The following is a 14,212-nucleotide window of genomic DNA, read 5'->3' on the forward strand; positions in this document are numbered from 1 at the left end:
ATTGTTCGGAACTCTAAAAAAATCCAAATATATACTCCAAAACAAGTAAACAAACACAGCTCATTGCCCCACCAACACCCTTCTAATTTTATTTATCCATATTTGAATTAGATTTTTATTTTCATTTTAAAATTAAAAAAAAAACCGAAAAAGAAAAGAAGAACAGCATCACATCTTCTAGAAAAAATTAGTTTTCAGCAACCACTCCGATCATGATTATAAGCATGACCACAATATTCCATCATCCTTAATCACTAATCATTTCCGTTTGAAAATTATTAACAGCTAAATACCGTTTCTCTTCACGGCGTCCAACCCCAACCCAACTTAACTAACTAAAATAATAATAATAATAATAAACAAAAACTCTTACTATATATTATTCATTGCTTTTAAAAATTGAATAATTCTTTATTTTCATTTTCCCCTTAATTAAATAAAATAATCTCCTTACCACCGTCAGCAACTATAAATAAGCGTTACAGCGACTCCCTTCCCTCTCTATAAAAAACGTCAACGCTCTTTTCTTTTTCTCATCCTTTTAAAATCACACACGCAACCAACCAACCAACTAACACCCAGAGAGAGAGAGAGAGAAGGAGAGTGTAAGCTAGCTAGCTTTGCAGAGTTCTGCCGATTCAATGGCGACCAAAGTGTATATTGTGTAAGTCTCTCTCTCTCTCTCTCTCTCTTTCTGTATATCCTCACCATTTTTCTTTTCTAATTTTCTATATTTTGAACTTTGAGTTTTTTGTTTTTTATTTTTTTGGTTTGAACTAGGATTTCTAGTTTTTATTTATTTATTTATAATTTTTATTCTGCTTTATAAGATCGTTTCTGTTTAAGTGCTTTGAGCCAGGGTTGATGTAATGGTGCATTTGCTAATTTAAAGTATGATTATCTGCGCTGCGTTTTCGTGTGTTGATCTTTTATTAGATCTCTAATTAATCGGTTTAGAATTATTTTTATTTTATTCGATTAATTAGTGTTGATAAGCTCATCTTAGTCGCGAAAATGATAATGAGGAAACCCTTGCACATCAATGAGGAATGGATTTTTTGGTTATTTATAAGTACTAAGATATAAATGTGTTTCTGATCTTGCGATGCAATGTAGTTAGAGGTCTTGTGCTACGCATGTGCAGATACCTTTTTTTTTCATGTCAGTTGAAGTTAAAATTTGATTATTTATCAAGTCTAGTAATTATTGTTGCTGCTTCATTGTTTGTCTGGTGATACCGAGCTTTCTTGTATTTCATTTGTCACTCTGTTTAAGTGTTCTGTGCGAAGTGATGTAAATTTTTATTACTGCTTCCCTTAAGGGTTGAAGTCAGAGTTTGTTAGCTTTTATTTTCCAGATAATTCTGCTGGATTAGTTGAGATAATTCACTAAAGATCCTGTCAAATTCCATTAAAAGAAGACATTGGCTGCTGCAATGGATTACATCTTCTTTTTTTTCATGATTTTCAACCAGTTGCATGGATATGGTACTAGTTTGCATACACTATTATTTCACTATGAATTGTCAATTTAGCTGGTGGTTCATGTCATGTTATTGGTATGAAGTACTTTCCCAGCTGTACTAGCATTTTTTTTTTCATGTGGCTGAAGGTTCTTATACATAGTGGGGTAGTGGGCTCTATGTAGGCATCCACTATTTGGTGGGATTATCACTTCGGGTCAGCTGGTTTATTGCTAATAAAATACAAAATCCAAGGAGGGAATTTTTTTTTTTAATTCACTTATTTTTGGCATTGTGGGTGTTTGAATGGGGGTGCATTTGCAAGTGTCTAGTTTTCAGATCTAGAAAGCTAGGATAAAATCATTTTACACATGACGAATTATTTGTTTCGGTCAACACGCTGATTTCAGTGCTGTAATGACTTTCTGTTGCAATTTTTGAATCTAATGGGTTTGAGGTCCCCTCCCATTTATTTGTCATATGAACATATCGGCTGTGCTGGAACATGATGTATGGTGTTTTGAGGTATTGCAAATTTGCAATCTTTATTAACCATTGCTATTCAAGGTTTTTCAATTGGCAAAAACTTCCATTTACTAGATCCACTTTTGGATTGGACTAGATGATCTTATAAATTGATAGTGGATTTGGTTCAAAAACTTAGAAAAAGCATTGCCTTTAAAGACATTATTGACCTCTTATGTTACAATTTCATGCAAGTTATTTTTATATGCTCCAAATGCTCTTCACGCTCTTTCTTTCTCCTTTCTGCTATTTTCGTCGTACTTTGTCTCTTAAAATTTATTGTTGCATTTACAGGTACTATTCCATGTATGGACATGTAGAGAAACTGGCAGAAGAGATTAAGAAAGGGGCTTCATCTGTTGAAGGTGTTGAGGCCCAATTATGGCAGGTGAGGAAGTGCATCCGATGTCAACTTTCACAGTCCATGCTCTTGTGATGTTGAACTATTTTACCTGCATGCTGTGGCCTGTATATGATGATACAAAGTAGAATGCCACAAGAATTTTAGATTCAAAAGGAACACGGTTTGAGAATCATGAACTCAACTTGTTTCTGAAAATGCATGTTTCCTACGTGCGAAGTTATGAGGTTATCAGAATTCATCATCGACACTCATGGCTTCCATACTTTATGTGAACTGCTGCATGCAGTTTTTTTTTTTTTTTTTTTTTTTAATATTGTTGCCTTTAGTAAAATCAGTATTACAACTTTTAATATCTCTCATAGTTATGTCCTGTTGCTCATATGTGCCAAGGTCCTGTTAGAACTTTGCACCTGTGATGGAGTTGTTCACAGTTGTTACAGTTCCTTTTCCTTGGTTAGACATCTCTGTCAGTTGTCACATATAATAATTATCTATAGGGTTGTGAAGGCATAGCTATTTATAGTTTTTCTTGCCACTGAAGTGTGTAATCTAATATATTTGGAATGCAACTTGATAGTTCAACTGGTGGCAAGGATTATTTTTGAAGTCGAGGCTCCTCAATGTTGTGGTTTTCTCTGAAATTGCAAAAAACAATTATACTGATCTAGTCCTCATGTGTAACAGGTTCCTGAGACACTGCCAGAAGAGGTGCTTGGAAAGATGAGTGCACCACCAAAGAGTGATGTACCAATCATTACACCTGGTGAACTCGCTGAAGCTGATGGATTTGTGTTTGGATTCCCGACAAGATTTGGAATGATGGCTGCCCAATTCAAAGCTTTTCTGGATGCAACTGGAGGTCTATGGAAAACACAGCAACTTGCTGGCAAGCCCGCTGGAATCTTCTTTAGCACTGGATCGCAAGGTGGTGGCCAAGAGACCACAGCGTAAGTCCCCGTGTCACTGCTACCAGATTAAGTTTTTTACTCGAAAAGCTTGTTAGGGAGCACAAGTAACGATGCCTTATGAAAATGTTGAGATTTTTACAGGTTGACTGCTATTACCCAACTTGTTCACCATGGGATGATATTTGTTCCCATTGGCTACACATTTGGTGCTGGCATGTTTGAGATGGAGAAGGTGAAAGGTGGAAGTCCTTACGGCGCAGGAACTTTCGCTGGGGATGGGTCGAGACAGCCAACCGAGCTTGAATTGGAGCAGGCTTTCCACCAGGGCAAGTACATTGCTGCCATCACAAAGAAGCTCAAAGGAGCTGCTTAAGTTTACTCAATTACAAGAATACGGTCTGGTCTTCCATTTTTTCACCCTATAGAATATGCATTTGCAAAGAATAATTCTTATTCTACTGTTTATTATATGCTTTTCATGTGTGTAACACGATAGTGATTATTGTCTCAATGATATCAAGGTTGGTTGTGTTTTCATTTATTCCATTGCCATTGCATCATAATATGATTTCTTCATTCCTCTATTAGAACCTTAATAATTTCGATCAATTGCTCCTGCAAATTGAAAGCAATAACCACTTTGAAGCTAATGCCAGGCAAAGACGGCAGAGACCTGCGTAAGCAGCGCATCGAAACCTGAACCATAACACTACAATTTATAGTGAATGCAGGTCTTAAGTTTTGAAAATCTGAATGATGCCAGTGACATTTTATGGTTTAGAGTCCCTCTATCTTGACATTGATCCTTTCACCTGCAGTTTTCCTGTCTGTCATTCTTTAGAACCTTTTCAAATTTAGGCTAATCACTGATGTATGTATAGCCACGTCTAACAAAAAATATAGTGTCAACGTTACACCAACTTCTGAGCATAACCTAACCTTCATGCACACATAAAAGAAAGAATATACACAACCTGATGGTTTGGTAAATATTAGGTGGAATTTGATTCATCAGTGTTTTATTTTTAGTTATTGTTTGAGCTGATATGTCCTATGAGAACCAAACTATTCTCAGAATATATGAATATAATTCTCCAAACCATCAAGACTCCTGTTCTCATTAGAAAGGGTGCTCTCAAGCAAGCTTTCCGCGGTCATGAGTGTATTGTGTTTAAGAGATTAAAATGGGTGCCGATGTAACACATAACAGTGTCTTTTTCTTGTTACAAATTATTTCTAGCAAAGTGGGCACCATAGCATATTGGATATACTTTCCTCCATAGTTGTTAGTCTCGACCCAGTGCATAACCCGATTTAAGATCCAGATAGCGGATATTTTTTATGTCAAACCATGTCTTTCCTAAAATGATATTGTTGTGGATAATTTCTTTTAAAAAAAATAATATGATTTTGGACAAAAAAAAATTAAGATAAAAAGTTTTTGGAATGCACTTTACTAATTCTTACTTAAATCAATCAAGTTTAACCATATTAATATTTAAAATAATTAAAAATAAACTCTAGATATAAACTAAACACCAGGTCAACTCATCGAGTTACGTCGAGCTTAACAAATATGCCCTTGCTGGGTAGGTTTTTGCTTATCATCAATTTACTTGGACATTTCTTTTTCTGAGGAATTGCTATGCATAAAAGGGTTCGGCTCCTTCGCAATCAATGAACTTCGGATTACTGGAATCAGATAAGGGCCACCAGAAGAAGTCTTGTAACTCTCAAACTTGTTTCTTCCATCATTTGGCCAAACATCCAGCCGCATGTGAAATCCTGTCTCGCCACTTTTTTCATGTACCTAACCTATAGCTTTTCTTTTATCTGCCTACATGCTTTACTTTCATGCCTATGCAGTAATCAATTTCGTGATCTTCTCCGGCCAGTATATATATATAAAAGCACTGTACAATAGCATCTCGAACTAAACACATGTTTCGAGATAGAATTCTGTGCTCGAATTTCAAGGTAGCTAGGTTGATGTCATGTGTTACCTCATATCTTGCCCTCTGCTTATGCTCATGCTTGCATAGTTGGATGCCCATTAACTAGTAGTAATAATAAAATCTCGAACACCAATTGGTGTGCACGTTGACCAATATAAATTCTCATGGAAAACATTTTTTACTCCATTGCACGACCTAGAACAAGAGAAAGAAACTTTTTTTATTTTAAATTAGAGTCTCGGGGCAATCATTTTTACCCTATACAATTACAAGATTCCACTCCCTTTATAATTATTTCTTTCTTTTAAAGTATGGCTCTCTTTTTCTGATAGATATTAGATTTAAATCTATAAGAATCCCACTCAGTTGTATCTTTTGCTGCAGCACTGGGTGACAAAAGATGAGACCAAAGAGGAAAACAGTTCTTTAAACTAATCCACATGATGACAAAAGATGCAATTAGGAAGTTTCATTGGTAGATACTGAAATATATGAGAGTATCGTGTCATGATCAGCAGGCAAGAGATTTACTAATTGATGCAAGATAATGAAGGTATTAAACTAATTCAAACCCTAATGATCTGTTGCAATGTTGGTGGGTTCGATATATTGGGCTAATATCATTCTACTCTAGAGACATCTGGCCTTGGAACTTATATCTATAATCTATAAAAGAGGATATGATACTTATGATCATTGCAAACATTGTGTATTTCAAGAGTAGGATTTGTGCTTTTAAAGTGTAAGGATTGAATCAAACAAAGCTCCTACAGTACGAATCTTTGTTTGTTTCCTTTTTTCCTTGAAGGGTTTGTGGATATATCATCTTTTCTTCGACAATTTGAGTAAGAGGAACTGTATCTAGCTAGTTTCTACTCCTCTCATTCCTCGAAGAGATCCATCTCTGTCAAGCATGAGTGAATCACATGCATGTGGAAGTGTAATATATATACTCTATATATCTTGCAAGAGGAGTATATATTTAGTAAAGAATGCCCATATATAATCAATTCCTTCAAGTAAGAATCTTTGCCAAGATTAGTATTGCAAGGAAGGACTGTAGATTGAAAGTGCTTTTAAGAATTAATCAATAAAAACTTGTAATAGAAGACAAATATGAAGATTGGAAAGTAAGCTTTTGATATCTTGAAGTCACATGGAAGTCTGTAATATTGGTGAAACAATGATCAACTCTTAGATTCTATGATTCTTAGTAAAGTTGATGCAACTTTCAGTAACTTAAAAAGAACTTGAACTCATAAAGTAGTTGATATATTATAAGGTCCCGATCGAATCCGGTGCCTGAGCAGAGAATTACAAGTTAATTTACAGTGTATGATCATGAATATTTATTGCATTAGAGCATTAAGCAACAAATTATTTCCAAATAATAACAAGCAAAGCTTCTCTCCTATCTTTCTTTTATATTTGTTCTTGAAAACAAAAATTATCACCACTTCACCGCTTGTGTGCTCGGATTTGAACACAGATTTCTACACAGAAATCATTGCTACGGTTGGAAGGAGATGTATGGGTTTCTCTCCTAACCCTCTTATCATCATCATCATCATCATCATCATCTGATACAAAAAATTTGAAGTGTACTCATCTTCTTGCTTTTTTAGAAGGATTTAAGATCAAGTTTAATCATTCATTTCCCACTTCACCTTTGTGTGTTAGTTTCCTATAATCATAAATACAAATAACCAAGCATAAAATTAGTCTGATGGTTTTTAGGTTTCTGGTTATGAAAGTGAGATAGGGTCTAATTGTCTTGTTGACATACCTCCAATGGAAGCTCCTCAATGTGGCCATTGGATGAAAAGCATAAAAGCACAGAGTCTACACATACATACATATTTCCTAACATTTGTTTATTTCTATGTAATAGAAAATAAAAACCTGAAAGGAAGAGGTGTGGACCACCTTCTGACTTCCACTACCAATATTCCATAACACAAACAAATCAAAAGTGAGATTTTCATTCAAATGACATCCCCACACTCACTCCCTATTCTGGAATTCAATTATTCCCTTTCAATTCTTCTCTCTTCTTCCTTTTCTCTCTTGAAACCTAATTAAAGCTAGTGCCAGCTCTATTCACAATATATATATATACATATAGGGAGAAAGAGAGAGCAGTAGAAAAGAAAAGAAAAGAAAAGAAAAGAAAAGTTGCTTTATATATATGATCTCCTCCAGCGAGCTCTTCTACTAAACTCAAGTATACTTTATAACAAATTAATGTTATCTAAACTAATTAATCTGTTACACTTTCCCTAAAATCTGCGCCTATACTCATTCCTAACCCATGTTTATAATCATATAATTCTTCAATTATTACAACAATTAATATGCTTCCAAATGGTCCCAATATTGGCCAACTGCATCATTTTGCCTGTAGCTGGCCCAACATTGGCATGTACCCTTGGACAGTCATTTCCTTTTCTTTCTTTTTCACAATTTCTATACGCTGTATTCTTTTGCATCCTGGACTGAGTTATGTGGGGCTTGTTTGTTTTCTGTTCTTTCTTCTTCTTCTTCTTCTTCCTCTTCTCTCATTGATCTTATCGTTCCCAACTTGGCTAGGGTTTTGATAAGATCATGTATACTAGTTGCATAGAATCTGTTCCCATGCCCGAATTTTCGACCATCTTCTCTTTTCTTTTATCTGTAAGTCCCTCCAAATGTAGGGGTCCAAAAATCAACTGCGGTCTCATGAGTAACCGGAAAAGTGCTCGATACCGGTACCAGACATAGCCCTCGGCTTCTAAGATCTTGTTTTTGTCCTTCGAGGTCCTTGGACTTGTCAGAACTCTACAGTGAAAGAAGATGCCATATTAAATCCATCAAGACATAAAAAAAAAAAAAGTCCATAATTTTAATTGAAAAATTTATAGTAAGTATTGAATACTCATTGGATTTATTACTATTTGATTATATATTTCCGGAAGGAGAATATTATTGTACCTGTTGGTGGAGTATGGGAGTTCCACTTTTCATGTATTGGGTGCTGAAGACCTGAAAATAAAATAAGAAGATGAATATACTAGAAATTCATGGCACCTATATACTTATTGGTTGAATACATTGTTTATGATTCATTCCCTATATCATTAGTATAATTTTCACTAGAAGGATGCAAGATTTGTATAAGATCAATCACTTACTGTAACTTGCTGATGGAGGAATTTGATGTATTCAATAGCTTCAGAGAGCACCGAGGCTGTATCAGTCTGACATGATAACATGATCGCAAGCCAAAAAGATAATCATTGATAAGCTTTCATCATTCAAGAATGCAAATGATCTATCACTATTTACTCTTTGTGAAAGTGAGCAAGCAAACAAGAGAGTTATCTTGCCTTTCCGAAAGGCGAAACCAATTGTTGGAGTGCAGTGATTCTGTCCCCCATCTTCTCTTTCCTTACCTGTGATCAAAGCTACAAATTCTCATTCATGTCTATAAATGATGTAAGGGATAAAAAGCTTGTATGGACTCATCTTGTCAAAATCTTTTATCAAATTTTCTGTACCTTAAAAGATGGCAAAGATGATGGTATTTCATTTCTAGGCCTTTTTGTTGCTGCTTCACTCCCACTTTTCTTTACTGCTATATTCGAATCCCGTACTTCAGATATATTCTGCTGGAAAAAAGAGTGAACCAAAAATTTCCAATCTCAATTGTCCAAACCCTAATCTTAAAAGCATAATTACCAATATCAATCAAATCTGAATATTGCATATATGTGTAGCTATATATATATATATATATATATATATGAGGTTTTTAGGCATAAAAGATGCCTAGTTGTACTCTTCCATTATCGTGTTAGATTTGCATACCTTTGGTTTTTCATCGAAATTCGATGTAGCAAACTGCGGTTGCATCGACGGGAAATAGCTCGGACGAACATCATTCATGGCACTTGCAGATGCATTCCAAAATGGAGTATTATTGGAGAAGTGCAATTGGTTACTAGAAGTCTGTTTGGGAGGTGAATTTCTCAAGAATTGAGGTCCTTTTGGCCAAGAAGGCAGCAATTCATTAGTGCCAAGACTATAATTTGCCCCGTATGCATAACTCATCGGTCTGTTCTCAAAAGAAGACTGCCGTGCTTGATTATCTGATATCAATAGCCCTTGTACCATAGTTGAAGGGCTTCCATAGATACTTGATGAATCCATTGGGAAACTAGACTGCAAGCCTTGACATGACACGGTACTATCACTGGAGCTCCCATGAGGGCTAAACTGTGGTTGATCTAAAGAAAAGCCTCGATTCATTTGCTTAAACTCACTCATAGAGGAATCTCCAGTGACCCCTGTGAACACTCTCTCCCTCCACTGAGATTGAGAAGATCCAATTCCTGCAGTTTCTTGCTGATAATTGGTGCTTGAACTCAAATTATCTTGTAGCATCGATCGAAAACTGTTCTCAGACTTGTCGCCGCGACTGCCAAAACAATTCTAACTTTAAAATTTGTTTGCACACCTGCTATATGCATATAAAGAAACAAAGAGTACGCATATATAGCTAGCTAGGGTTACAAGTGTATTTGTATGTGAACTTACAGTAAGGCTTGATTCCAATCCATGGCTTGTGAAGAGAGGCCCAAACCCATCATATGCAAGTCAGCTGAAGAATCATGGCCTTGTTGCAGCTTCTGGGAATCATGGAAAGCAACAGAACTATCTGAGACCGAAACAGTTTCCATTGAAGACCTTCCTTTGACATCAGCCATTTCTGTCGGCCAAGCAAAGCTACGTAAACTATTAAGTCCTGAAGTTGTAGAAGATGATCCAGTACTATCAAACCTGTTCCTGCTTGAAGATGAATCCCACCAGTTTGTGCTTGTGTACTCATCTGCCATGGCTTAACACTGCTTGGTCTCTTTGTGGTTATTGGTGTGCAAGAAACTTGGGTTTCTTGGGCTTTCTTTCTTGTTTTCTCGATTACTTTACTTAGCTTCTATGGTTACATAAAATGATAGAAAACGGTTCGCTGCATAACTTGAGTATTTATAGGAGCTGGAAACCAAAGTGACCATTTGGGTCCTGCGGTGTACCAATGAAAGAACTAATCGGGATGGTGGTGGTTGACATTTCTTTGAGTGAATACGAGTGATGATTAGACAAGGAAAATTTCATTTTGAAATTGAATTTCTTTTTATTTTTTCAAGCCTTTATTTTTTCCGGCTGCTTTTCCTTTTAGTTGAATACTAGTTGTAGATCGTGCTAGGTTGCCTATCCGTATTATGTTTTATAAAAAATAATGTTTAGGTGTTACGAATAAAAATACTTTTACAACTTGAGTTATATTCTTTACCAGTTAAATAAGATCATTTTATTTAAATCAAATAAAAAAATAAGTAATAATTATAAAGGGATAACAAAAAAAAAAAGATCACAATAACTTAGATTTTTTTTTCAAAAGCAAAAAAATAATGTTGTTCAAATTTCAGCTAATTAAATATAAAATGAAGAAATTGGATAAAAAGGGACAAAAATTGGCGCGACTCAACCTGGGTTAGCATTATAGAAATGTGATTTGGGCAATAAGGGGCAAGCCAACTCGGGTTAATCCGTCAAACTCGCATTCTATATATATCATAAGATTAGGATAACTCGATAGAAAAGAAAATAAAAAAAAATATGCCAATCATTGTTAACATTTCAACACATATGACTCGAATAATTAGACTAGCAATACCATACTTGAAAAAGCTGTGAAGCTCAATCCCTAAATAACATACCATAAATTTGGGTTGAAAAATTAGAGATCAAAAGAATACGGATCAAATTGAAAGAAATAATATATGAAAAATTAGGATTGAATGATGAAATTGAAAACAAATAAAACTTTTACAAAAAAAAACCAAGAACAAAAATCAAAAATCAAAAGAATAAGAACTAAAGTTGGAATATCAACAACAAAATGGACCAACATGTAATTTTCAGGGGAGAAAAAAGAGAAGAAAACAAAGACCCACCAATTATAAATTGCCCAACTATCGCCGACATGTATCGCATCAACAGGAAGAGGACATAACAAAGCTTTCAAAGACACGACATAAGAGCATTTTCTACCATCAAAAGGTGACGTACGTGCTGCCTGAAATGTGCGAGCTCCCCTACATGCTAGTAGTTTTTTCCATTTAAATATTAATCAGTCTTCATTAAAAGACCAAATTGCCCTCAATGAACCTGGTAATAACAAAAAAAACCAGAGTGAAAAGACCAAAAAGTTCTTAGACACATGGTTTAATTTTTTTTTTATTTAAAAGGTAAACTTGTCATTTTATTGTATTTAAAGAATGAAAAAACATGAATACCTTTGTGTGCTAGTCTTAGAAACTTTGACTTAGAGGGTAATTAGGTCATTTTACGATGCTTAAAAGATTAAAAAAGACTCTTATACCCCCGATCAATACTTAAATGACTAATATGGCATATGAAAAGATCAAAATACCCCCAATACCAAGGCATTTGATTTTTTTTTTTGGAAAAGCAAAATGATAATTACACTATAGTGTGAATAGGAAAATATGTTTATGGCCAATATGAATTTGCCTTCGCTTTAGCTTTTTTGTTACTAGACGAGGACCCATGCTATGCCGTTTTTGTTTTCATAAAGAATAATATTTGAAAAAAGATTAAAAATCCTTTTTTTAAAAAAAAAATATGCAACCTCATAAAAAGGGCAGACTTAACTCAGGTTAACCCACTAAACTCGTGTCCCATATCATGAGATTAGAATAACCCAATAAGTAAGTAGAATCACAAAGCCTATTTTTTTAACAAAACTATTGTCGAATAATGAAATTAAAAAAGAAAATAAGTAAAAAAGAAGAAGAAAAATCAATGCCAACACGTTAACTTTTCAAACACATGACTCAGGTCATTAGATTGGAAGAACCCTATATGAATAAACTAAGAAGTCCAATTCTCAATCAATTAAATATTGAAAGATGAAATTAAAAATAAAATTCAATTGCGCAAATGGATCCAAAGCCAAAATAGCAATGAAAATAATAAAGACTAAAATTGAAATAAAATAAATAAGTTAGACAACAACTATAAATTTTTGATTGAAGGGTGAAAATGAAAAGAAAAATCAATTTAACAAAAGGAGTAAAAAAAATAAAACAATTAAAAAGATGAGGACTAAATTGAAAAAAAATAACATATCACAACTTGAGATTAAAGGATGAAATTGAAAACAAATTAAAATTTTACAAAGGGACCAAGAAAAAAAATTAAAAATTAAAATAATAAGGACTGAAGTTGAAATCTCAATATATAAGAGGACAACTTTGAGATTTTGTATGACAAATGTGAATTTCTAGGGGAGGAGAGAGAAAAAAAAAAGATCAGTGGTGTTAATTGCCACGCCCCTCCAATATTGCCATGCACCGGCCCAATCAAAAGTTCTCATAGTAGCACTTCTAGTGATACGATGAAAGGTAAATTTTGACCGTCAGGAGGGGCCGCACACGATGCCTGAAGGACACAGGCATCTCCTAACATGCTAGATCGTGTGTTGCAAACGCCATTCACTTTTTGTTTTTTAATTATATTATATTTATTCAAATACCAAATTGCATCTTATTCAACTTGATTATTATGAAAAAATAAATGTAAAAATAAGAAAAAACCCTGAATGCTAATTTTAAAACTCTTATTTTCAATAATATTTTAGTTGTTTTATTGTAATTCTAAAAAAAATTATTTATCTCTTATAAATTTAGTAATGCCTACGATATAAAAACAGTCTCTATCTCAATAGTCAATTTAATAATTTTTTATGGGAAAAGTAAAACTATCATTTTAATGAACTGTAATTTGCACTGAACAATGTTTTCCTAGGTTTTGTTAATCAATGTTATAATAAAGAATAGTATATTTTGATATGTTGCTATGCTGATGAAATCATGCCAGGTTAGAATCCACTTGTGTGTGGAGCCACTGGGGCGCCGATCACAGATAGATCAGCAAAGAGGGAATGCTAGCGTTTCATTTTTTATTAATATTTAAGATATTTATATTATGTGTGTGATTGTATTTTATGATATAACATATATGTATCGTAAATATATTTTTTTATATAAACCATTTATATTATAAAGATTGTAATTGTGACTTTAAAAAAGCATTTATCTAAAATAGTTGCCAAAACAATAGTTTATAAATATAATGATAAATGTAAACCTTGTAAAAAAATTTAAATTCAAATCGATAAAATATTATTTTATATTTTTAAAATCCGAAAACAATTTCTTCATAAAACAGAACTCAAGTGGATCATTTTTGGATATAAAACTTTTTTATAAGGGGATTTCAGTAAGAATATGAATCCTCGTACGCATGTATAAAATTATCCTTTTAATTAAAAACCTAATAAAAAAATCATTTGGTTATTTAATTACCAAAGGGAGAAATAGCAATATATTGATAAGTAATTTCGACTTTTTGTTACGAGGAGGTGAGTATTTCAGAAACTGAAGAGCTATGATCAATCAAACTGCATTGTCCACAAAATTGCTGAAACGAATAAGCACCAGGGCACAAGTACATATATACGTAGTACTAGCTACACCAAATCAATGATGCTATCTCAAAAGTTTTTTCACTTCATTATCTCAAGATTATGATATATTAACATAATAAAAAATTAATTTTATGGTGCTTAAAAAAAAATTAACTGTATTTTTACATAGAATTTATTTTCTATTTATCTTTATTTTTTTTTCTTAAAGTGAGCAAGGAAAATAATTAATAGGATATCACTGATTATTTCATGATTAATAATAATGAATACATAGGAAAAACACCTCCTCCCAACTTTTAAATGTGCATAAAGTAATTTTCAATGTTACTTACTTACATGAAAAACAAATCTCATGCAATTATGCATGCATCAATTGTTTGAAAATATTGTACAAAATGGAACCTCATGCCTTTCATTCAAAACTTAGATTTTCTATCATTATTAACT

At 33.6% G+C, this 14,212-nt stretch overlaps 2 protein-coding genes across 3 annotated transcripts; one reads left to right on the forward strand and one right to left on the reverse strand.

The window, feature by feature from the left end:
• Positions 1-498: 498 nt before the first annotated feature.
• LOC18095863 (probable NAD(P)H dehydrogenase (quinone) FQR1-like 1) lies at positions 499-3,800 on the forward strand. Its single transcript, XM_006370515.3, has 4 exons — positions 499-664; positions 2,282-2,375; positions 3,036-3,298; positions 3,401-3,800. Exons 1-4 carry the CDS (start codon positions 642-644, stop codon positions 3,630-3,632), a joined length of 612 nt encoding a protein of 203 aa, XP_006370577.1. The 5' UTR covers positions 499-641; the 3' UTR covers positions 3,633-3,800.
• Positions 3,801-7,373: 3,573 nt separating this feature from the next.
• On the reverse strand, positions 7,374-10,244 carry LOC18095864 (transcription factor bHLH123). 2 transcript variants are annotated; one of them, XM_052454229.1, is made up of 7 exons: positions 9,790-10,244; positions 9,061-9,670; positions 8,751-8,858; positions 8,580-8,645; positions 8,385-8,450; positions 8,185-8,235; positions 7,374-8,031 (listed from the first exon to the last, which is right to left on the reverse strand). In XM_052454229.1, exons 1-7 carry the CDS (start codon positions 10,086-10,088, stop codon positions 7,882-7,884), a joined length of 1,350 nt encoding a protein of 449 aa, XP_052310189.1. In that variant the 5' UTR covers positions 10,089-10,244; the 3' UTR covers positions 7,374-7,881. The 2 variants fall into 2 exon arrangements, with proteins under 2 accessions (XP_052310189.1, XP_052310185.1); XM_052454225.1 differs by having other exon boundaries at positions 8,751-8,861.
• Between the last annotated feature and the right edge of the window lie 3,968 nt (positions 10,245-14,212).

This window comes from Populus trichocarpa, chromosome 1 (assembly GCF_000002775.5).
Source record: "Populus trichocarpa isolate Nisqually-1 chromosome 1, P.trichocarpa_v4.1, whole genome shotgun sequence".
Taxonomy (NCBI): Eukaryota; Viridiplantae; Streptophyta; class Magnoliopsida; order Malpighiales; family Salicaceae; genus Populus; species Populus trichocarpa.

What these genes read in the sequence shown, in the direction of transcription:
- LOC18095863 (XM_006370515.3), top strand. Translation starts at nt 642, where the DNA reads ATGGCGACCAAAGTGTATATTGT. An exon ending in TTGAGGCCCAATTATGGCAG is followed by an intron (nt 2,376 to 3,035) that starts GTGAGGAAGTGC and finishes CATGTGTAACAG; the next exon opens with GTTCCTGAGACACTGCCAGA. An exon ending in GGTGGCCAAGAGACCACAGC is followed by an intron (nt 3,299 to 3,400) that starts GTAAGTCCCCGT and finishes AGATTTTTACAG; the next exon opens with GTTGACTGCTATTACCCAAC.
- LOC18095864 (XM_052454225.1), bottom strand. Translation starts at nt 10,088, where the DNA reads ATGGCAGATGAGTACACAAGCACAAACTGGTGGGATTCATCTTCAAGC. An exon ending in TGGTTTCGCCTTTCGGAAAG is followed by an intron (nt 8,451 to 8,579) that starts GCAAGATAACTC and finishes TTATCATGTCAG; the next exon opens with ACTGATACAGCCTCGGTGCT. An exon ending in TCCTCCATCAGCAAGTTACA is followed by an intron (nt 8,236 to 8,384) that starts GTAAGTGATTGA and finishes TTTTATTTTCAG; the next exon opens with GTCTTCAGCACCCAATACAT.